The sequence below is a fragment of the Lepisma saccharinum genome, chromosome 28 (assembly GCF_977018435.1).
Source record: "Lepisma saccharinum chromosome 28, izLepSacc3.1, whole genome shotgun sequence".
Classification (NCBI taxonomy): domain Eukaryota; kingdom Metazoa; phylum Arthropoda; class Insecta; order Zygentoma; family Lepismatidae; genus Lepisma; species Lepisma saccharinum.
This window is the reverse complement of record NC_139256.1, coordinates 6257243-6282531: the sequence shown is the minus strand read 5'-3', so window position 1 is coordinate 6282531 and position 25289 is coordinate 6257243. Positions and strand designations below refer to the sequence as shown.

Below are 25289 nucleotides of genomic sequence, written 5' to 3'. Positions count from 1 at the left end.
TGCCAGCATTTTCCTCCCCAGCTATCACCAGCAACCTATCTACAAGTTTCCTGACATCATCAACCCACACAAATTCTTTAGGCAGGGTGTTGTAATATTTGATTCCACTGCCAGTCTTGATCTGAGACCATATAGGCTTGATTAAGTTGTTGTATTTTGCTCCACTGCTAGACTTGACTCTTTTTTGTGTGGGATCATTGTTTTGGTATAGAGCATCTGATTTTATTAATATTTCTTTGTAATGCTCATAATCTTGATCTGTATAGCTGCCAGGTCTCTTCCTAGTCATCAGTTCCCACAATCCAGGTGTGCCAGGATATTTAACAAAAGCACCTCTTTCTCCAAGATGAGATTCTGAATATACAATCAGATCATCTCCCATAAATGTTACTCTGAAATTGCCAATTCTATGTATGATGCTACCATCACGCTCTGTGTCAGCATATAACCCAAACACCTCATCTTTGTTGTCTTTAGGTGTGCTTAAATAATTTTGAGCAAGAAGACCCAATTCAATAGGATCCTGAGTAGCTTCAATTCTTCGAGAAACAACAGGACTAGGTGTATGAATACTAGAAAGTGGGGTGAATGGATAATCTAATATGTTCCTTGCAGCTACAGGTACAAGCTCTGTGATCAAATTTTGATTTTGCTCTGTAACAGTTTTGATATTTTTACCTAATTCACTAATAGCATCAATAATAGGCTGTTCTGTTTGCTTGTGTTTTTCATAGATTCCTCGGTTCTCTGATTTCCATCCCTTAAATCTTTTTACAAGATAATCTCTTAATTTAAGATCATCAATGATTGGCCTTTTCATGGTTATTTATATATGTTTCAATGTCTAGAAAATTGTTGATTTTATTTCTGTATTTGCCACTATTGGGTTTTCTTGTCATATCAATTGTGACAAACCCATAGCTGTCCTGGTTCCAGCACCTACTGCAAAACTTAGAAAAATCATTGTAGCTCAAGTCCCCACCTACATATTCATCATGTATGTGTTTGAGGTTGGTATGATCTTGATGAAACACACATATAAAATTGCTGTTGTCTCGGATCAGCTGCTTCGGTATTTTAGAAAAAGTCTGTGCCAGGTAGAAGCAATCAATGTTTTTGTGCCGCCCCTGTGTAAAAAAAATTCTTACCTTGTTTTGATTATCCAGTATAATGTCATCAAACACAACAACAGAGTTATCAAGACATTCATGGAGTGGCTTAACATCTGATTCAAAAGTGGCAATATTCAGTCCATCATATAGCTTCATCAGCTGCTGATATTTTAATTGTTCCAAGCTCTTAGAGAAAACATACAAGTGCCTGTTTTTCCAGTCTAACCAGTTGGGTGCCAATAAAAAATTATCGATCATTAGTGTAGTTTTACCACAAGCCGATGGCCCAACAATAAGACATCTAATATTATCAGACAGCAGCATTCCATTTCTCTTAATCTGCTGTTCAGGTTCTGGCAGCCTCTTTATAACATCCCAGGTGTTCATAGTATCACTTTGTTTGCATCGATTCAGCTGTGTTCTGGGAGTCCTAGCCATTTGACAAGTAACTTGTTGCCTTTTCTGCGGATGATTTTTTCTATGAGATATTTGTCAGGCTGTTTAGTTTTGCTGAGCTCTTCTTCATAGAACCTGCCTTTGAGAATTTCTCCTCGGTGATCTTTTATTATATATGTGTTAAGGGTCCCAGGTTTAACTTGAACCACTGTAAATAATTCAGTGCTCCAGTTTCTTGTAAAGCCTCTTTTGAATAAGTGCTTATATTTGCTGATTCTTACTTGATCACCCACCTTGTATTTGGCTTTTCTTGTTGTTGGCTGATATTTAGGATAATAAACAGTGCTGATCAATTTTTGCTCATCAGATGAAGTTACTTCAGAGGGTTTCATGTTGATTGTGGAATGGACAGAGTTGTTATATTTATGTAGAAGTTCTGGAAGAATATTAAGCCATTTATAATTACCTTGAAGTGTAAATTGTTTATACATATGATTTTTTAAGGTTTTGTTGAATCTTTCTACAATTGAGGCCTTGAGATCACTGTAACTCGAGTAATGTTGTATTGACTGGCTTTTAATAAATTGTTGAAACACTGAATTATAGAATTCTTTGCCATTATCTGTTTGGAAATAGCGCGGTGATCTTCCACTCTGATTGATGATTGTCCTGAAGGCTTCTGTAACACATTTTCCTGTCTTGGATTTGAGTGGCACAGCCCAGGCAAATTTTGAAAATGTATCTATGACAGTGAGTAGATACTTGTAGCCCTTGTTGATTTTGTCTTAAGTTTTTCAGCTGTCCACTTGCCATCTCAATCAAGTCACACTGCCATAAATCATCTATGCCTTTTGTAACTACTGGCAGTCTCTTATAATTATGTCTGGCTTGTCTGTGTAATTCATCAACAATAATTTGTCTAGACATAATATATAAACAAGAATATTGCAACTATAGGGTGTTCAGCAGCTGATACTACAAGATTTTCTAAATATAATTTGTCCCCTATTTGTATTTTAAATTCCAGAGAGCCATCATCTTCAGCATAAGATGTTTCTAATGTATTGGGGTCTGTAAAATCCTCTAACTCCACACTGGTGATTTTTGGTTTGTTGTCAGCATTTGTTATTGATAAGGTGGGGTAGTGGTGTGCCTGTGGTTGAAGCCAATATTTGATTTTGATTGGTCTAAGTGTGCCCCCAACAAAAAATTGGTAATAAAATTGTGCAGGTGATAGCATATATATTTTGCCACCTGGTGTAAATGGTGAATCATATTCTTTGTTCGGGATACTGTTCAATTCAAGAATTACTGTATGTTTAGGATTCTCGATTATGCCTGTTATTTCTTTTTCTGCTGTAAGCAATCTACTTGTTACAGATTCAAGGTGCTCATTGATAGTCCTAACAACATCATCATGACCTGGCTTGATCTTTATGTCCACAACAAGTTTCTTGTATTGTTGCACAATCTCTTGAAGCTGGGTGGCAAAAACAGACAAAGCATTTGCTTGATTGGATTCCATGGTCCCTAGCTGTTGCTTGATATTAGCTACAATTTGCTGTAAATTTTCAACAACTGCCAATTTTTAATTTTGAGCAGTAAGATCATGGACTTGTCTTCTGATATCCTCAAACAGGGCATGCAGTTCATTAATATGTTGATTAGTTGGTAGAGTGGCCACTGTCTGAGTAAGTTGTTTGATCTCTGTCTGGATATTCTTGATATCTTCTGATTTCAATATGCGATTCACAGCTCTCTTAATATTTTTAAGTTCCTGTGATGTAGGCAGATTTGATACAGTATTTTGCAAAGATTCAAGTGCCAATTTCACATTGTTTAATTCAGAAGCATCAGCCACACTTTGCATAGCATCTTGGAGCAGGGCTATATCTGCCTGAGAGGGTGTTGATTGTTGTAAAATTTCAAGCTTTGTTTGGATATCATCGATCAAGTGATGAAAATGAGATAGCTCAGATTCAGTGTTGAGGTTTTCAAGTTTTGTGATTTGTTGCTGGACACTGACAAGGGTATCTACAATACCAGGCAGGCGGGATTCTAGAGATTCTTGTACATTTGTCAAATCACTTTGCACTGCTGCTATTGTACCTTCAAGATGGGTTATGGTACTTTGAATTTTTCCAAAATCTTCATATGTCTCAAGTTGCAGCTTGATGTTGGCAACACTACGAGTTATAGCACTCAAAGCATCAGAAGATGGCAAGTTGTTCATAAAATTTTCAAGTGTCTCAATTTTTTCTTTAACCTCGGCTATAGCATTGTTCAGAGGGTCCAGATTAGGTATCTGGAGTGACTGAATCTGTTCCTTTAGAGTGGAAATCACTAGATCAAAATCTTCTTGTGATTTTATGCTTTTGACAATTGTTTGGAGCTGTGTCTGGACATTATTTATCTGCTCTTCCAATTGTTGTTTCAATTGCTCAGAGTTTGTAGCCTGGGTCTTAAATTTGGCTTGAAGAGCTGCTACAGCCTCATCTAAACTTTGAAAATTATCCAATGTGGCCAAATCAGTATATTTCTGAAGCAATAATTTAAGTTCTGAGTCAATTTTAAGAAGAGGGTCCATGCATTGTGATTGTAAATTTGTAATTTCTAATTGAAGACTGGCATTGAGTGTGGTTTGTAAAGCTTGTAAATCACTTCTTAATGTTTTGACTCTGACATCAAGCATCAGAATCTCATCACTGTGATCTTCATGCCTTGTATGGCCAAATATATCATTAGGCATTTTTGTTTTAGTGGTTATTTATTATTGAATATCTAATTCTTAATTCTATAAAAAATGGTATAAGCTTGTCATAGGATCCCGGGACCTCAATATATAAGCAGTCACCAGCAGAAACAGTATAAACAGTGCCAGAAACCATGTTTGAGTGCTTTATCCTGTAAATATTTTTGCCTATTGAAATCTTGACATTACCCTCTGGGGTTGTAATAAATTGTAATTGACCACCTACAGGTAATTGGTAATGATTTAAATTATTGTTAAATATGTACAATATTTTACCTGTTTCATCATCAACATCTGTAAGTATGCTGTTCAGATGAATAATTAATAAACCACTTAGTTTAGATATTATATCAGAAGAGGGTGCTGGTGTTGGCAGGTCCATAATAGCCTGTTTTTTGAACCCAAATAAGTTCATAGGCATGTTTATTTATTTCAAATCATGCTCTGTAATTGGGCATTGATTGCCATTTTTCAAATCACAATGACCCCATGGTAAAGTATGTATGCCACATGATAAAATGCATCTCTTATCATCATGTGGGTCCAGAGCCACTTTTCTTACAATATTGCTAGTCAACAAGTGATTCACACTCTGAATTCTGGATTCTGATGTTCTGATTGTGCTACATGATTTGAGGCAATTTTTGTAATCTTCAAATTCAAGCTCTTTGTCTACAGTCACTCTGCCAATGCCCTTGGCTTTTTTGGCAACAACACCACTACATGTTTCAAAACTGTACATCTTGGCCCTTAACCCAGCAAATGCCACAATAACATCACCAAGTGTCTCATCTTTTAACTTGCCAGGCACCTTTTTGTTGTGGGGTTGAATCCTTATATGTTCACTGGTATCAAAATATTCAAGCAATTCAGGCTGTGACATATCTTGATAAACATCTTCTGTCTGAATATCAAGAATAAAACTATCTGTATCCATGTACATCAATTTTACACAATCACCATAAATAGGCTTCAACACATCATAATACAATTTTAACATGTGTAATTTGGCCAATTCCAATATCACAGCCCCTACATAAATAGGCTTATCAAACTTAATCTTTGTTTTTTTCATATTAAAAAGTGCCATATGCTCATCATAAATTCTTCTGTAATTGAAGTTGGGCTTTGCTATCAATTTTTTGCTCCGGCTGGGGTCAGTAATTATTTTAACATCAGTATGTTTTCTGACATTTTCTATGGTTTTGCCATACACAGAATTGACCATCAATTTAAACAAGGTCTTATCAAATTGGCTCATTGCAGATGTTCGAAGCTCTGTGTTTGTATCAATATATGGCTTCAACCATCTTGAGTGCCTGAACCTCAAAACTTTGCCAACTTTGCTCACTTGAACACCATGATTCATCAGGAACTGGAGGTTTTTGTAATATATGACATAATCCTGTTTTGGCTCCAGAGTCATCATCAATTTCTTTTGTTTAGAGCCAGGTGAGCATTCAACCTCAGGAATTGGGGGCAGATCAGAAAATTTCTTGTGTAAATCATCTGGAATTGTCAGATCAACCTCTAAGAACAGGCCATACTTACTATCATCAAAGTCCTGAAGACCTTCAATATTGAAATCTTCAACCCACTCAAGCCCTGCATATGGCAAATTATCCATCATAGCATAACCATAGAGGCTGTTGGCATCTACATACAATATATAATTTGATGGCAGTGCTGGATCATAATCGGGAATATATTTATTATTTGCTCTGGCATATCTCTGAGAGCATTGCACCATGCCCCCTCTTATACATTGTTCCATAAACAAATACATATCTTGATCTTGGATCAGATCCAATTGCATTTTAGTGTTTAAAAACATTGCAGACCATGCTAAGCCTGGTGCACTGTAAAAATACATTGGATCCAGTTTATAATTTTGCATGGAAGATTTTCTAAATGCCTGCAGTATATCAGCTAAGAGGGTCACATCAAGTTTTAAATATGCCTTGTGATAATCACCAAATGTCTGGCGTTTTAAATTGTTCCACATCAACTGGGCATGGTGATAATCTTCATCAGTGATTCCAGATGCTCTGATTTTGCTGTAAAACTCTTGTTGTGGTGGCAGAGAACACTCATCAAATTTAGAAAAATCTGTAACATAATCATATGGGTATACACCCTTCCGCCTAATTAATTTCAGGTCCTGATTTGGAAACATAGCACATGTGATTTTGAATTGATCATCAGATAATTGAGTGGCCAGTGTAGCCAGGCTAGCAGACAGAATTCTGTAGGAATCAAGAAATCTTAAGTGAATGGGAACACCATTAACTTTAATTATTTACTAATAGCTATATATTTCTCATCATTTTCAGCTAAAATATTTAAATTCTGCTCGTCAAACCCCTTGTACCTGATCAGATGATGAAAATCATAATTGGATGCACCATGGCAAAATATCGGGACAAATTTTGGTCTCTGGATCTTAATATTACAGCTATTACACAGAGCCATTAAGAATTTACCATCTGTATGGGAATGGTGATGTACCTTGATATTTATATCTGAAAATTCAGAATCACATACCGGGCATTTTTCTGCATTGTTGAAATCTTCAATCTGTTTCTCTGTTAAAGGCAACATAGGTTTTGATTTTAACAAGATATTAGATGCTATGTCATGGCACTCATTTTCTATTCTATGTGCAAATTTTTTGATGGCATCTGGTCCCATGTATAAATATTCTTTACTAACAACACCATCCTGTACAACAACATAATAAAAACTAGAAGGTTCATGTAATTGATATGATGTAATTGAAGATTCCTCAGGATCTGGGCTACAGAATGCAAGAGGTTTGAGGTTTGATTCAAAATCACAGACTATATATGCTGGGTGTTCCAACAAGGCTTCAAACTTTTTGAATTTGGCATTTTCACTTGGCATTGGCATCACCATATGAACAGGTTTATGGTTGCCACAGTATTTCAAATGTTCAATTAACTTGTTTTTAGCAATTTCTGCATTCACTTCCCGAACCCCATTTATTATTTTTTTACCATCAATGCAGTTAAACATCTTCTGCACAACTTAAATATTCTATTAGATTTGTCTAGTTGTGTTCTGACTAAAGCTTCAAGATTATGTATCAGAGTGTAATGGTGTGTGCCATCCCCTTCAATTAAGAGCAGATCAATCGGAACAGCAGAATCATCATCAAGTGTACTGATTCTGAGAGGTGCTATCAAGCAATTGCCACGGCCAGTAGAACAAATAAATACATTAATAGATAATTGTTTACCATTGATATCCCTGGCCTTTTTTTCAAATTTATCAATATTCTGAACAGATATTGGATATTCTAAACCCTCCATTGCTTCATCAAAATTGTGTTCATATTGTTTATAATAACTTATTCTCTGAGGATTCCTTGAAACTGGAAACAAAGCAGCTAAAATACACCACAGAAAGCATTTCTCATCATTATTTTCTATGTTAACCACGGCTCTTTTGTTTTTAATATTGGCAGGTAATGGCAGATATGTAGATCCTTGTAATGGGCTGAATTCAGAAATATTAACATAGAGCTTGTGTGGAGATCCGCATAGGCCCCATCCTGACTCTTTTCCAGCAAATTCAGAGTGTTTAATATTCAATTGATCTATCAAACTGCTTATTATTTTGTCTAAATTTGTAGTTGAATATACCGGTACAGTTTCTGTTATGTGGGGCTGTGTAAATTTTGTGCCATTTGGCTTCTTATATTGTGTAAACAATTTGAGGGACAGCTTATAAGAGCCATTTTGTGCATTTAGAATTGCCTGCACATCAGGATTTATACTGTTCAAAAAATTCTTAATACCACATTTTTGCTCTGATACAAACCGGTAATCCCTAAGTTGGCCAGCAAAACTGCTATGGATGGGTTCATAGCGTGGCTGCTTTGCCGGTCTAGCATTAACAGGTGTTTCATGCTTCCTTTTCAGACCAGATGTAGATGGTTGTGGGGGCAATGTTGATGACTGTGTAGAACAAGTATCTTTATGTTTATATGTGAAGTATTCCATGCTATATTTTCTATGGCATTTTGGGCATATTTTTGTGGGAGTTCTGCATTTGTCTGGATTACAATTCTTTTGATGCTTAGCCCAATTGGGGCTGGATATATTCTTATTGCATTGATTACAATATTTTTGATTTGGCATTTTTATTATTGGTTTATTATATAAAATTTCTTGGGATTCAAATCAAAATTCTATGCTTAATAAAAAATATCAGTTGGGTTCAGCAGTGTGCTTTTTATACTTAGTGTGTGTGTGTGTATGTGTGTTAATATTTTTGGCTTTGGTATTTATATAAAATTTCTTGGGGTTCAAATCAAAACTCTATACTTAATAAACCTATGACAGGTTGTAAAGCTAATAGCCTACATGCACAAAAATAGAATAAGTACAGAAGCACTGGGGCAGATATAAACCCTTTGTTCAATATATTACAAATATGTTTGATATGAATAATAAAAAATTCTGTATATTAAATCAAATAGATTTGTAATTCAATTTATACAAATCTGCTATATTTTTGTGTTTAAAAAATATGAGAAGCACTGCAACAACATACCCTTACTCTTCAACAACTCTCACAATACTGGCTGATATGCAATGCAAAATTTCTTTATATAGCCTAAGCACGGACCGCATTGAAAACATCTGAAACAATAAGCCAATCAGAATATAACACATCATCACATTATGTCATAACCAACCAATCAGAAAACAACACATCCCAAATAATTTATTGCATAATATTGGGTAATAATTTGTTGCAAAACATGATGCAATAGAAATAAACCGGAAATAGACCGGAAGTGGGCAGAAATGGCCAGAAATGGCCGGAAGTGGGCAGAAATGACCAGAAAATGGCCGGAAATAGACCGGAAGTGGACCGGAAATAAATATGTGTGAATGTGGGTGGGTGTGGGTGTGTGTGTGGGTGGGTGTGGGTGTGTATGTGGGTGGGTGTGGGTGATGGTGGCTTAGTTTTAAGTGTAGCAAAAAAAATATCAAGAGGGGCATATTTTTGACAAGCTTATGGACAACAATCTCACAGAAGTGCCTTTTGTAAGTGTAGACAAATCAATCTGAGGGGGGTCATACTTTCACGAGAAATTCCCGAGGGCATTTTTACAAAAATCTTGGGTTAGACAGGGTGCTACACTTGAGCAAAAAGCTCATATGGACATGTTGAGCTTGTTTTAAGTGTAGCCAAATCTGCTTGAGGGGGGCTCATACTTTATCGAGTTTATAATATGTACTTTTATACTACTCACGGGAGTCTTCACAAGCCCTTCCGTCCATAGCAGTGTGCCAACTTAGCTCTCTTGGAGCCAGATCTGGCTCTTTCGTGCACTCTAGCCGGGCCCTGTGGCCGAGTGGTTAGCACATCGCGCTGCGACGCCAAGGGTCCCGGGTTCGAATCCCGCTCGGGCTAGGTTGTTTGCGAATGTCCATTCATCAATTTCATCACTCATCCCCATCTTCACAAATTAGCCAAGAGGCACAAAACGCGAAGTAAAATAAACTAAATCAATCAATCAATCTTTCGTGCACTCGTTCGGCTGTGAACTGGGACGCCCAGCCCCCTTGCTCCACTATGATGCCATCTCTGGTTCCGACCCACATAGACCACCTTTCGTCATAATTATACATTTTGCACCTGACGTGATATTGTTATATTGGCTGTGTCGCCCCACTCTCTCTTATCTCCCCAGCTACTTCTTTATAGCGCAATGTTAGACGTGAAATTAACATAATATTGTCGTCAGGGAATTCTTTACTTTCGATTTCATACCACCATCGGTGGATTATTGAGATGGGCGATGCCGCCGGATCTAGATGTTGAAAACTAAGAATAAATTGTAATCAATTTAGAGTTAACGATAATAGCAGTGCCCCACCCCTTTGACAACTAACATTACCCTAGAAGGCACTTCATCCAGACATCGTAAATCTAGCTCCATGAGAGTCAGTTTTAACTCCATTTAAGGTGAAATTTAGTTCTTTTATGCCCATCAGGTTTGGCAACACTGCCAGGAGGCAAGGAAAAAAGCATTGATCATATGGGAGTATGATTTGATTCATTCTCTTGCGAATATAAAACTTCTGATGGAATAGAAAGAGATGTCAACGGGAAGAGGGCAGTTTGAAGATGAATTTCACCAGCGGAAAAGTCGAAACTTCCATTTGATTAGCCGTAACTTGATGTTGAAGTTGATTCCCCATAAGGAATACATGGGATTCCGAAAATTATTATTCATCATATTTTTCAAACATCGTGTCCAGCTTAATAATCACCATAACAAAATGTTTGCACTTGCAACATGGAGAGAAATTCATACTCTTGGATACACCCAGGGTTTCTTTTAGTAGCAGTGCCCATTCGGGCGATACTGAAATAAATGCACAATTGGTGCGTAATTGTATCTCCTCGCCTTAAACATATATTTGTAATGTTACTTTTTTAATTCCCATTTCTGGAATAATTAACAATTCCACATGTTTACTGTCATTATAGTAATGCAAAACATACGGCAAACTTTCACAATTTCCAACAGCTGACCGACACTCCACCATTTCCGTATAAACTGGCACTTGACGTGTTGGGTACAACCCTAACCTCCACTCACGTTAAGTAGCACTTTAAAGTTAATTTAGGCAGATTGTCGTGTCGTGTAAATAGCCAGTAGCCTAACATGTATTTTCGTAAATTTATACAATCATATTTCCAACACCATGTAGCAGGGACGTAGCTAGGTTGATCAGTTCGGGGGGGCCCAAAACTTAAGATTTTTTTCCTATCAAACCATTAAAAAACTAACAAACTATTAATATTAATATATAATATATATATAAGTATATGTATAGTATGTGTGTATATATATATATTCGGGAATCTAAATGCAGAATGAACTTATTAACTTAATGGCATCTAGACAGTCTTTAAAAATCCATGTATTTTCTCTTATGTCAGATTTTTGAGACACCAAGAACAATGTCATTAGTCCTTACTCCTTAGATTTGTAAATATGCTCGAAGAAAATTGGGAAGTAGAGAAAACCCTCTTCCGTCAGTTTAGATATAAAAATAGTGCTGGAATCAGGTGTACAAGTATGACAACGGTGCGAAAATGAAATGTTTGTGTAATGAGTTCAAGATAGGCATCCCATGTATATTGTTTATACCAGAATCGAATCCGGCGGCCTTTAGTGCAAGACGACACCCTTAACCACTATTCTATTTTGTGGCGTCGTACTGTACACATTGGAGAATGATGACTATATATATGAAATTTTATGCACACATCTAATTTCTTAAAAGTAATCCTCTTTGCGCGTGCAAAACTGAATATATGATGGCAATAGAAACAACAAAATTCCCGCTCGTTCAAATTATTGCGCTCTAGTATTTCAAGGTTCGATCCCTGGTAGAAACTCCAAAATTTCTGTGATGGCCTAACATCGTGAGGACAATTGGGAAGCTACTTGAAATCAATATGTAAGCGAATTCCACTCTCAACACTAGATGGGACTCGATGTGATGATCACGCGTCACCGAATGGGAAAACACTTCGGAGGCTTTGTCCTTCAAAATTAATTTTACTGAATAACTGTAGTTTTCTTTAGAGGACCTAAACATGGCTTTTTTGCACAGTACAATGTTGTTTTCTTTCACCCTACTTTTATAGTTTTTCATTCAAAGGATTCCACTCCCGAAGCATGAGCATGACGCAGTACGAAACCAGAGGTCCAAGGTTCGGACCTTGGACAGGTGTGGTTGCATCATGTCTCGCATCGCTATTCCTTCGGATCATCATTCAATCTCATCGTCGCATTGAACCCAAGAGGTAGAAAAGCGGCATAAAATAACCAAGTAGAAATTATTGATTGACTTGGTTCATTTTACTTCACCTTTCTGACACTTTTTGGCTAATCGTGAAGATGAGAATGAGTTAAGATTAACTTGATGAAAGGACCATCACAAATAAGACACATTCTCAGGCTGGAATTCGAACACGGGACATTCTGCTTCGTAGCGTAACCTGCTAATCACTCCACCACGGAGTTGTCGGCCCAAATAGAAATGAAAATTAGAAAATGCCGTCTTGAATTTGCAGGAACCGAGTTCACCAGTAAGGGCAAAAGATTTTCGCTCCCACTATAAGGATAGACAAATAACAGAAAATGCTTGATAAGTAATTTGGTTCTCCATATTTTATGATATTATTATGGAAGTAACTATTATTCGCTATATAACTTTGGATTAATTTTATTTGTATGTGTAGTGAACTTTCCCGCCTAATCAGCAGCCACAGCGTCTGCATTTGCGGGTGGAGGCCAGAATTGTTAAAGGTCCAGGGATATTAAATAAATTCAGTTCCCATCCAGGAGAGAAAATCCGCAAGCATAAATGGGTTCTGGACCGTAAGGAACCTCTTCATCTGTAACGTTTTCAATTCGGTCCATGAATTTTTTTCCAGATGAATTTAATTTCGGTCCAGGAACCTTATTTCCTGAAGAATTTAAATACGGTCAACGAACATTTTTTTTCCGAATCAGTTTAAATAGGGTCAAAGTTCCGCAATGAAATGAAACAATTCGCAACTTGGTACGAATTTAGATTGTGCGAGAGAAAAGGTTCCGGTCCTATAACGGAATCCTATAGAACAAAGAAGAATGTATGCGTTCCCTAATCTTTAACAATCCCAGGGTTGTTAATGGTCCAGGTATTGTAAATAAATTCATTTCCCATCCGGGAGAGAAAATCAGCAAGTGTAAATGGGTTCTAGGCCTCAATTCGGTCCTGAACCTTTTTTCCGTATGAATTTAAATACGGTGCAGGAACTATTTTTTCGGTAAAATTTAAATACGCTCCAGGAACCTTGTTTTGCGGCTGAATTTAAACACTGTCCAAGAACCTTTTTTCCAGGATCAATTAAAATTCGGTGCAGGAATATTTTCCGGATCAATTTAAATACGATCCAGTAACCTTTTTTTAATGGAACAATACACTACTAGGACCGAATTTAAATTGTGCGAGAAGAAAGGTTCCGGTCCTGCAACGGAACCCAATAAAACACATAGAAGTTATAGGTAGATGTACCTTTGACAACCCCAGTGAAGGCTAAATGAAGAAAAATCACAAAATATGCAGAATTTTGAAACGTATTATTTCTAGAGCATGCACACTACTATATAAAGTTGACTACATACCTCGTTTCCTTCCTTAACTGAAATGTGACTTATTCTTCATCACATGTGAGATCAACCGTCCTGCGAGTCAAACCCGGTCTCCTGTGTGGTAGTCGGACACCAATTTAGAAAGTCAATGTGTTGGACATTTGGTCGATCAGTCGATCCTACTTCAATTTCTACGAGAGGAAAACGAGCTGGCAGCTTCACACTCGATATTTCACTTCGCCTACCCCCGTGGCGGAGTGGTTAGCACATCGTGCTACGATGCCAGGTGTGCCGGGTTCGAATTCCGGACTGAGCATGGGTGTTTGTGAGTGTCCATTGATCAATTTAATCATATCATCACTCATCCTCATCTTCGCAATTAGCCAAATGTGGCAGAAGAGCAAAGTAAAATGAACCAAATCAATCGAAATTTCCCTCGAAATGCATGAAAATGAGATCTCAAGCACTCCGTGATCCTACCGGAATCTCACCTTTACAAAAGCTAACTATAAAACCACTTCTTGGATCAAACTCTTCTTCGAACTAGCTGACAGTCATCAATTGTCGACCAATCAACACAGTAGGGCAAAAAGAAGCAGAAGGATATAAAGTCGATACATTACAAAGGCTTATGGCCTTTCCCTTCATTGCAGGTTATGAGCACAAGGGTTGAGTGTGGGAACCCAAAGGAACTGCGACATCTTTGTCATTCATCTCCCGCCAGAAAAGGGACAAACAGTAGAATTTTGTCTCTTGCAATTTGAAAAGCCTATGTCCATGCTGAACCATAAAGTAATTAACCCAGAAAGTCCTAGCTACCTGCAGTGCGTTTCGGCGCGGCCGATAACCAGAGCCAGATGAAGAGAAGATTTTGTGGGAAGGGGGTGACTTGGCTTAGGCCCCCTGGTGTGCATGAAGGGAAAGTGTGTTTACAAAAGGTCCCCGACTTCCCAGAAAGGGACGGCCCATAAAATCACTGCATTTCCTACCAATGTATCAGTTTGTGTTCAACCAAAGTGTATGTCACCGTAGGATCCGAGCGCTTCGAGTTCTGTCGGTTGCGGGACTTCTTGAGTCTTTTGTCAACATGGTGCCAATCAGAGTTTCTTTCTGCCAAGGTCGTTGCACCTATGAATCGGCTCTTCAGTTTGAGTGGCAAAAGACATGTTGTACGGATGAAAGTTGCACTGGAAAAATTACCTTCTTAAATACGATGAAACCTGTAAAACATCCACAGATATTTATTCGGGGGTGGTCCCTTTGACAAAACATCAATATTCTAAAAATTATTCGAACGGACTGTATAAAACATTGCAATACTCCAAAAACTGAACCTGCTCTGCAACACAAGGAAAATGCCTCATTTAGCAATCAATGTGCCTTTGATAAGTTGGTAAGTTCAGTATGGCACTACATTTTAAATAATGCTGATGGAATAAATCAATAAAGTTTGTTAAATGACAACGACTCCTTACCACAAGAATATAATTATTCTTTACGGATATCCCCTATAACAGTTGGGGGTTCTACGTGCTGACCCCACGTCACCCCGTTACTGGTTGAAGATCTCCACCCTCTAGGTAGGATTGTGGGAGGGACTGGCAGTCGGGAGATAGACCAAGGCTCTTCCAGTGCTGTCGAACCACGGGTTATTATTTATTTATAGATGCTTAAATATATGTTCAACCTCACATGTCTTTCCAGTGACTTATTGCAAGGGTTTGTTATTGTACTTGACTCAACAAAATAAGCTTACTGTGTGAGGCAGATTCATACGAACAAAAAATACACAAAATAATAATAATAATAATAATTTACTTCAAAATTACAAAAATGTATTTACTTGTTCTTGTTTAAATTTTCGATTCTTCAAAAAGTTTGTTAAGGAGTTGAGTTGGTGATTTTAAGTCCACTTTATGCACAGTAAGGCAAATCGGTTTGGTTTGAGTTGGTGTTTTAAGTCCACTTTATACACAGTAAGGCTAATCGGGACTGGACCTACAGTTTAAAGTGGGATCCGAACCACTTGTGCCTCCACCGGGTTTCGAATCCGGGACCCCTTGATTACAAGGCAACGACGCTACCACTGCGCCATGGGGGAGGCCCGGCAAATCCGGACTGGACCTACAGTTTAAAGTAAGATCCGGACCACTGTGTACCTCCACTCATGTATCGAACCCGGGACCCCTCGATTACAAGGCAACAACGCTATCACTGCGCAATCGGGGAGGCATCGTTTGTTAATGAGGATTCTCAAAATCTATCTTGACGATATCGAGAAAAATATGCGACTCGAGAAATCGTACAGTTTGTGAAGATAATTACTTTTAACACGTTGCGTGTTTTAGACTGTTCCAATAGTAGAATAGATATTTGGTGCGAATAATACTACTTACCTGGAGATATGAGGCATCCTGCCACCATTATACTTATTTAGCGTGTATTGCGCTCTGATTCGAGACCAGTTATAACTGTTTGCATATATGTGGTTTACCGCTGCACAAGCGGTCGTTCTTCAATCTACTCAAGCTCAAAACATTGTTTGGACGCAACGGCAACACTCAACGCCCTACCCTGCCTGTTGTTGAGCTACGACTGCTAGGGATGGAAAGACCGCTCCCTCAAAATTCCGAGAAACAACGAAGTTCTAGGTTCCTACACTGACATCCACTATAGCTAGAACCAGGAAAACGAGAAAGAAATGTGGTTTTCGGTTCGTGCCACTCAAATTAAGAACAGTGTTTCTAACTGAAATAAAAAAAAATTGCTCAAAAACTATTTTGCAATATTTGTCATGAAAGTAAAATTTTCAGCAAATGTAGAACAGTTTGCCGGGGCCACGTGAACGTTTCGGGGGGCCAGTGCCCCCCCGGGCCCCACCCTAACGACGTCCCTGCCATGTAGCAATATCGTAAACATTGCTGTGTTCTAATTTACCTTGCACGTAATATATGACATTTATATATGTTTTGTGTTCTGGGATAGAAAGTACAGTATTTATAAACATTGCGACTTTGCACCACAGAACCACAAATTATTATTATTATTTTGGCAGATTTTAGTTTATAGTTCTCGAATTATCAGCATTGTACAGTGGGATCCATGAGTATTACCGTGCAAATTGTCCATGACTATTTTCATTAATTATTGCATTCTATGTGTTTTTAAGCTATGGATATTTATGTATGCTGGTGCAGAAGTTGTCAACAGCTTGTTTTGATTTTTCTTTCAATTCTTGAAGTTCTTATTTGGTCAAATAAAGTGCACGAACATGATGATGGACAATTTGCAAGGTAATAATCATGGATCCCACTGTACATCCAACATCTCTAGCGTTTGCACGTCCTCGATATCACTTTCCGCTCTTTTTATATTAAAAAACAACTGCCTGCAGTCAAAGCGTCAGTATCGTGAACACCAAAACGGTCGCGAATGGCCGATCAGAAGATAAATTCGTTTTGATGTTCCTAAATCGCGATCAAGTGTTGAACCGTCTTGGTCCAATGGAATTTTCCAGTGGTCCTTTCCCGATCCGAGTTTTTGTTCGTGCACACAGCTATAAATGTTATAGGCTGGATTTGACCTATCAGTTTATATTCTGTGACTTCATTAATTTGAAGTACAGCGCCTTGAATAACGTAGTGTGGGAAACGCATAGGGAAACAGCCGGTTCTGCGCTCTCTGGCTGGTTCCACTCGAAAATGATCCGCTAGAGGCGCTGGTGTTGGATCCGGTGCTTGGTATTAGTCTGCTTATAATGGAAGAAAATTGAGTTTTCGCTGCAACGTCTGATTCTTTTACATGAAGCATTTCTATGAATGTGTTAATTGCTATGATATTTGGTACAGTGGTCGCGAAGATATTAACGAACATTCTAGACAGTCGACCACGTCCTGTTATCGTCATACTTTCGTTAATAATACGGGAGAAAAATACGCGTGGAATGCTCTTGGCAACTAAATTTTTGTGTATGAATTAGGTTCATTATTATTATCATCATCATTTCTTTTAAAGATATACACACTGAAGCATTTGTATTTTTGATATTTACTGTCTCTTTTCTTCCGCTTTAAACTAATCGCGGCGATGATGATAATGATAATGATAATGAAATGACAAGGGGACCCCCACAAAACTTTCTTAGTGCCATCGACATGAGTGTAAGGCAACTTTCAAACTAATGGGACAAGCGATACGGGATGTTCACACTGTCACACTAGTGACACACACTTCCAGACTGTAAAATAGCATTCATTGCACATGAGGGTCCAAACAGCAAACGACACGTTCATGTGGCGTATTCGCGTGCTACTTGTTACTTCGGTCGGAAAGCTCCTTAAAGGAAGGGTGCTCAGACCGAAGCGATGCACTACAGGGGGAGTTCCCAACTAAGTGACAAGCAACATGGTGCCTTCAGTCTATTGGCAAGCATTCGCTGCTAATTGTGCGAACAACAGATAGGCGACACGACAAACCGCACATTACAACAACAGATCTAGGCGACACGATAAGTCACACTTGTCGCTTTGTTGCTTGTGGGTCGCTCAAACTGGGCCATTTCCTCAATAGCTTGCAACATGTTGCCGTGGTTTGTTGTTCGCTGCAATGAGTGTCTTGCTTTAGGGAGATTGCGCACCAAAGCAACAAGGGGCACGCGACACTTATCGCTTGAGGATTTCACCATCCGAACGCTGGCCTGTGCTTCCTGTCATGCTGCTACGATGTGAAATGTTGCTCTTGATTGGCTCCTTTCCAAGCAACATGTGTCTCTTCGGTATGAAAGTTGCCTTGGACTGAAGGACCTGTGTCGTTTTGGTGTTGAATCCTCGTATCGTTTGTTACTTGTCGCTTTGGTGTAAAATCTCCTTGAGGAAACGGTGCAGTCAGAGCTTGTGTCCCTACGGTTCAAAAGGCTGCATTGATTACGGACTGCTCGCTTCCAAGCGACACTTGTGGTTTGTCGCCTTGGTATGAAATATCTCTCAGGACACTATTTATATTCTAATAACATAGAAAAATAAAACTAGTACACAGTCCAAGACCTGACGTCCGGAATCACATTGCGATGTTTCTTCTTGTGTTACGCATGCTATTTATTTATTAATTTTATTTTACTTTTCTTTCCAAATTAATGTCATTTCGTGACTGCAAATCACTCCACAAATATAACTGTTTCCATCAATTCACTTACCGCCTTTCTAGACAAACAAATCTACACAATATATTCCAAAAACTAACTAAGCCACATTACTTTCATAACAAAATGAGCACCTGGTCCGATCGCACTGCCATCTATATTTTTGTCATCCTTCTGGGGAACTAGTTTCTTGGGTCGTTTTCCACACTAAGTTATTCAAGGTGCTGTAATTTGAAGCAATGGTGTATGTTATACAGTTGTAAAAATAATTAGGCCCAAGTTCCTTTTGTTTTATTGCGATTTCATCATACTACGAATGCATATTTTTACATGGTTCGATTTCGATTTACGTCTGTTAACACATACTGCAGAGTTTTAGCGATTATTTAAAATGTTGTTCAATATATTATGCCTTTGAGGTTAGGTTAGGCAGGTCAGGTTTGGTTCTCTTAGCATTAAAATAAGTCCCTAAGTGCATTCTACTAAGGTTTCGATCTACTTCTACATTCATTCCCTCTAGTCTATGATACTTACTGTTGCTTGTCAATAGAGAATGCCTTGTCCATGGGAAGTGTACATGCCTAAGGTAATTTTTAAGTTGTATTTTTTTTCAACATAAATAACTTATTTTTCAAATCCAAACAATGCTTATTACTTTAAGGAAGGTTCAAATTTTGTGTGACAATGATTTTCAAAATTATATGATAATTAGTATTTATGCTAGGAGAATTTGAAAAAAACATCATAAAACAATCAGATCCATTACCTACCACTGAAAAACATGCTGACTGAACTGTTGATTCTTGTCTTTCAGGGTCCACGGTCCGGGCAGCGGGTGTCCGCACCCACGCATCTTGCCGAATGTGGTGTCGGTGTGCCTTGCTGCTGTGTTTGCTGCCTTCGAGGTGCGGAGAACGAATGTCCTGGTTGGTCGCTTCAACGACTCTTCTCACGACGAGAGGGACGAGCTCGACAGCGAACTCAACTGCTACCTCACTGTGTTCCTTGCCATGTAAGTGCTCTTCTTTCGTTTCCATGATAGTTGATGGTCCTTGGGCTTCCTAATAGCCTAATGGTTACTCTTATTGTTTCACATCCACACTAGGAATCGTGGCCAGGGGGTGCGTACCCCTTGTTACCAGGTCTGCATCCTCAATTTTCATCTCTGGGATAAGAAAACATGATATCATACATATTATAATAAAGTGGCCTGCTTTCCATTTTTTGTGGCAATACACATGTCTAAAGTGTAATCTAGTGCCAATTAGCCTCAGTTTTCTAAAACAATTGTTCTTTAACTACAATTTAAAAACAAATTATGAGCAATCTCATTCATCCTTTTTGTTTTGTTCTCATATGACACCATTTTCTGATCACTTATTGTGTTGATTCAGTATATTTGTTTACTAGCGTGAGTTTGTGTTTTAAGAAGCTAATCGGGACTGGACCTATGATTTAAAGTGGAATTGAATCACTATGTGCCTCCACTCAGTATTAAACCCGGGACTGTTTACTATTAGCATATAATGTATTCACGTTAAACTTCGTAGCCAGCCCTCGTAGCAGATTGGTTAGCACATTGTGCTACGATGCCAGGGGTCCCGGGTTCAAATCCTGGCCTGGGCATGGATGTTTGCGAGTGTCCATTCATAAATTTCATCATGTCATCACTCATTCCCATCTTTGCAAATTATCCAAAAGTAGCACAAGAAGTGAAGTAAAATAAAGCAAATCAAACATTAAACTTTGGTATGTGTCTAGTGTCTAGGGAAAATGCTATTATACATAGTTATAAAAGATGAAAAAAACAATCTTGTAAGCATTAAAGCAGTGCTTGAAGTTGGGGTGGGATTACAGGGGGTCTAGCAATAGCAACCTATTTTCTTAAGTAAGTTGTGTGTTTCTTAACATCACAATTTATCCTAGAACACCCACACATCTAATGTTTTTCATGTCTTCCTTAAAGATCTGAATATGAAGACTGGAGACCTGGATTGTCTCAACTTCTTCAGCCAATTCCTTTTCCAGACGATGCTTTAGCATGCGACTATTTTATCAGGTATGTAAAATTTTGTCATGTGTCAGCAAAAGATATATCTACAACTAACTGCTTTCTTTTTTAAGTATTGCCCTGTGGCCTATAAGCTTAACCCATGTCCTTGGTTCTAAGTAGTTGTCTTCTCATTGTAATTTATTTCAACAAATGAATTGTGAATAATCTATTTTTGTTTTGTCTCTACCTTAACTTCATCTGCTGATAAAATAGGGTTATCAAACACTGTACTAACAAAAGTGTAAACATAATCAGGGGCCAACATACGAGGGGCATGTCAAAAAAAGGGGCAGATTGGTTATTACAGAGAATAAAATCAAGCGAGAAAATTTGTATTTTGATGCTATACAACTGCATACCCTGGCTATTTTTCTACATAGTCACCATGATGCTCCAAGCATTTTTGGTACCGTGGAACAAGTTTACGTAGACCCTCTGCGTAGAAATTGCTACAAACAAGGCCGTCAGCCCGTTGCCAAGGCACACGACACACCGGCTCGGTCCCCTCCAAAGACCAAGACCGGGCGTCGCTGCCTCCCAATTATCTTTCTGTTATAATATATATGCCACGACTAATTCTCAGTTTCTGCGGGTCATGAGAGTCCGCATCTCAAGGTTCGGGTAAGGGTCTGCTTTTTGAATAATAATAATAAAAAAATAATAATTTATGCTTACTTATCTAAGAACTCCAAAATAAGGTAACCATTCTCATGCTTAAACTTCCATCATGTTCGCACCCGCATCCCACTGACCAGTGAGGATACGCATGCGAGTCGCGAGCGAAATCAGCATAATCGAAACTGACGTCTTATGGATTGATAAAGCCTCCGCCTCACTGACCAGTGACGGCGGGACACCTCACCAAACCAAAAGGATGCCAGTTAATTTGTACTTATGAACCAAATTTACTATAAGGAAATATCTTTTAACGACTACAAGTTTATTTACAAATCCAAACATAGTTAAGATAAAAGAAAAATATACAAACTTCTGATCAAAAGAAAACTACAATGCCAAAATAAAATTTAGATCAATAACTACTCCGTAACATAGACTGAAACTTGCTTTAGAGTAAACATAAAACCCAAAGAGCTCTCTCTTAAATTACATGTCCATATCCCATCATAGAACTAACACAGCTTTAACTTTTTTTCAATTTACGGGTGACAAATTATCTAAAGGTCGACATACTATTAACCAAAATCAAAGAAAAATTTGCATAACATATTTCCGTAAATTTCTATTCGTGCTTCTGTCATATTTTCACATCTGCATTATGTTCTCTAGAACTCATGAGGTAAACTACCAACTTCAGGGTCAACCTCCAAAAACATTCATAACAAAATATAAGGGGAGCCTTTCTCTACCCAATATCAAAGCCATATCTCGGCCACAAATTACAAATGTCCACGTGGAATTCCTTAACATAATAGGGGACTCTATGTCTACCCTTTTTGGCTACTCGCATTGCAAAAGCAAAACAATAGACTTTTACATTAAATGAATTTCTATAAAAACATATACTCGACCGGTCACCTATTATAGCTGTTTCAAAAATTACATCAAATATAAACCTAAATAAGAGAAACCAATAAACTTTCCTTAACGTTCCGGATACTCAAACTTTAAAACGGACAAGTAAACTATATAAGCTATCAGATTTAAAAGGCACCCTCTGACCAGAGGTATGCTCTCGGATTAATGCAATAAAGAAAATAACCTTTTACTTTTTTTTTCTGACCAGGAGAATTCAGAGTGATTTAAAAATTACTCGACGAGAAGGATGTATATCTTTGAATTTATATCGGAGTCACACTGACCAGTGCCAACTTCGACAGAATTTAAAATTTATGAATAATTTCAAAGTTTAAATTATTAAGATTAAATATTTATATATGAATTAATTATTTATAAGTCTGCCAAAACCCCTTTAAGGATCATGCTGACCAGCACTAATCCTGAAAGGTGGCTTACGGAAAACCTCGGACATTGTGAAAGGGAGAGCTGACCAGCCACTCCCCACACAAAGCCCGTATTCTCCCAGCCCTGGACCTCGACAAGCGATTTAATCACCTAAAGATATACTGATGAACTGATTATTTTGCCAGCGAAACGGCTTGTATTTATACTAGCGGGATTACGCAATCCTATTCCCTGAACAAAAGATTTAGACCTATGTAAAGTTATTTTTAGCTTTCAACAATTACCACGTTGAAAAAGCATATCGGGAAACACAATGCAGCAAAACTTACAAAACAGCGCAGCGCCGAACGAAAAAGAACCCATTGTTGTTAAGAAAGAAAAGAATGCAAGCTTCAACTTGCTTTGCGTTCTTTTCCGCTTGGCAGAAACTGCATTACAAATTTTTACAAGGATAAAATATACATTCAGAAAGATTAGACAAAACAAATAATAATTTATACGAGGGCTATTGAAAAGTAAATTGAATAATAAAGAAATTTACCAAAATTTATCAATCGTTACAAAATCTACCACCTGGGATCTCAGCCAGTCGAGAACTGATGTCTTGAGAACTTCACTATCATCGACTCGTTGGAAAGCAAGCCACTTTTTGAGGTGAAGGAACAGAAAGTAATCACTTGGGGCAAGATCGGGACTGTATGGTGGGTGATGAAAATGTTCCCATCGGAATTTTTGAATTGTCGCAACAGTACGGTCAGCTGTGTGTGGGCGGGTGTTGTCATGAATAAGCAGAATTTCAGACTGCAACATTCCTCTTCGCCGGTTTTTAATGGCACGTCGCAGATTAGACAGTGTTAGGCAATACACATCTGCTGTGATGGTTTGTCCTGGTTAAAGGAATTCCACGAGGATTACACCTTTTTGGTCCCAAAACACGGCTGCCACGATTTTGCGATGTGATGGTGTTTGCTTGAATTTCTTCGGTTTCGGTGAACCAGAGTGACACCATTGCATGGATTGCAGCTTCGACTCACCAGTGACGTACGATATCCAGGTTTCGTCTCCAGTCACTATGTGAGAAAACAAGTCATCCCCATCCTTCTCCCAGCGGGCCAAAAAATCACGTGCTGATTTCATTTTTTCATCTTGGTAAGTGTTGTCAACATTTTTGGCACCCACCTCTCACCTCGTTATAACCCAGATTGTGCGTTACAATTTGGTGCAATGTTTTATCAGACACTTCAGGAAACTTCTTGCCTAGATCAGGAATGGTGAAACGGCTATTGGATCGCACTTTCTCATCAACATGTTGCACAAGGTTGTCCATCTGAACACTAGGCCTGCCGCTCCGCTCATCATCATGAACATTTGAAAGTCCTTCCCGAAAAGCACGGCACCATTGTCTCACCTTTCATTCACTCCTTTACCCATAAATGTCAGCCGGACTCAGTCCTTTTGCGTTGAGAAATCTAATCACCGACCTCACCTCGCACTTGGCGGGATTTTCTATTACAGCAGCCATTTCAACTTCCTGCTACTTGCATGTACGTACCTCCACACTGAGAAATATACATCTTTTGCAGGCACAGCTTCGTCAGTGTTGCCAGTCCCAAGTAAAAAATTATCGGCCCTTTTGTTTTACATGTGCCTCGTATAAATAATTTGAATTGTGTACTTTCATATTATTTCAATAGTAATGTGACTACATCTATCCACAGTATTTTCTCATTTCTCTCACAGAATCATAGACAGATTTCTTTCTTTGTCCTGGGGAAGAGGGCAGTGATTCCCCTCCTTGATCCTATCTCCAGGCAATATACAAATTTTTGTACCATTTAAGAACGTAATTTGCTACAGAGAAACGGTGATGGAACAGTTCAGTGAGGAGTCTATAATGTTCCTGAAGTTTAAAAATTGTTGTACTCCTATTAGTATTATCTCGGGGCAGGTGATCTGGACCAGGAAATTTTCGTCACTTCCCTGTTTCTGTGCAGCTCTGAGACCCACCCAGCCTTGTAAATGGGTACCTTGGGGCAGCCTTGTGGGGTAAAGTAAAGTAAAGCAGCAGTAAAGTACTCCTATTAGTAAACAATTGTCCAGCACCATGGCCATGCAGTCTTAAGGTGCATGCTTTGGGCTCTGGCTACGGGATGTGTGTGCAGGTTCAAGTCTCCTGGGGGAAGTATAACAGCTTTTCTCCTGTGTACGGGACCAGTGGCTACCCACCATCACGAGGAAATTGGGAAGCTGCAAATGAGTAACGTAACCTGGTCACGGAAACTTACAACGATTGGGCTGACCACACGTCACTCCGTAACTGGTTGGATGAACTCCCACCTGGCTGTCAGTGGGTAGTGTCCCTTGCAGGCTGTTACGCCACAGGTTATTTATTTATTACTAAGCAATTATGGATTCATGCATGCACATACACACTTGTATATTGCAAGGTAAAGTTCCCTGTGCATACAGCACCGTGCTTGAAGACATGTGGATGTGGGGGGTAAGGCCCCACACAAGATTCTTCATCTTGGCCATTTTGGTCAGCACCATGCTCCAACCACATGTACACCCCAGGGATGCCCCCAGGTACACATTGCTTTGAGGCTGAGTGAGCCGCAGAGTCACTTTATGTGGGGACAAGGCTAGAAAAATTCCGACCTTAGATTATCCATAACGGGAATTGAACCTGGGTCTCTCCTTTTGTTTAAAGTTTCAGATGCTTT

The 25289-nt window shown here is 38.6% G+C and overlaps 1 protein-coding gene across 1 annotated transcript in view; it reads left to right on the top strand.

Moving 5' to 3' along the window:
* Positions 1-25289, top strand: part of LOC145981026 (C-Maf-inducing protein-like) — a 266610-nt gene that overhangs the window by 228830 nt on the left and 12491 nt on the right. Inside the window, exons 8-9 of the mRNA XM_083114123.1 lie at positions 19405-19602; positions 20557-20649. Of these exons, the coding sequence (XP_082970249.1) occupies positions 19405-19602; positions 20557-20649 (291 nt within the window). The remainder of the gene's footprint in view (positions 1-19404; positions 19603-20556; positions 20650-25289) is intronic.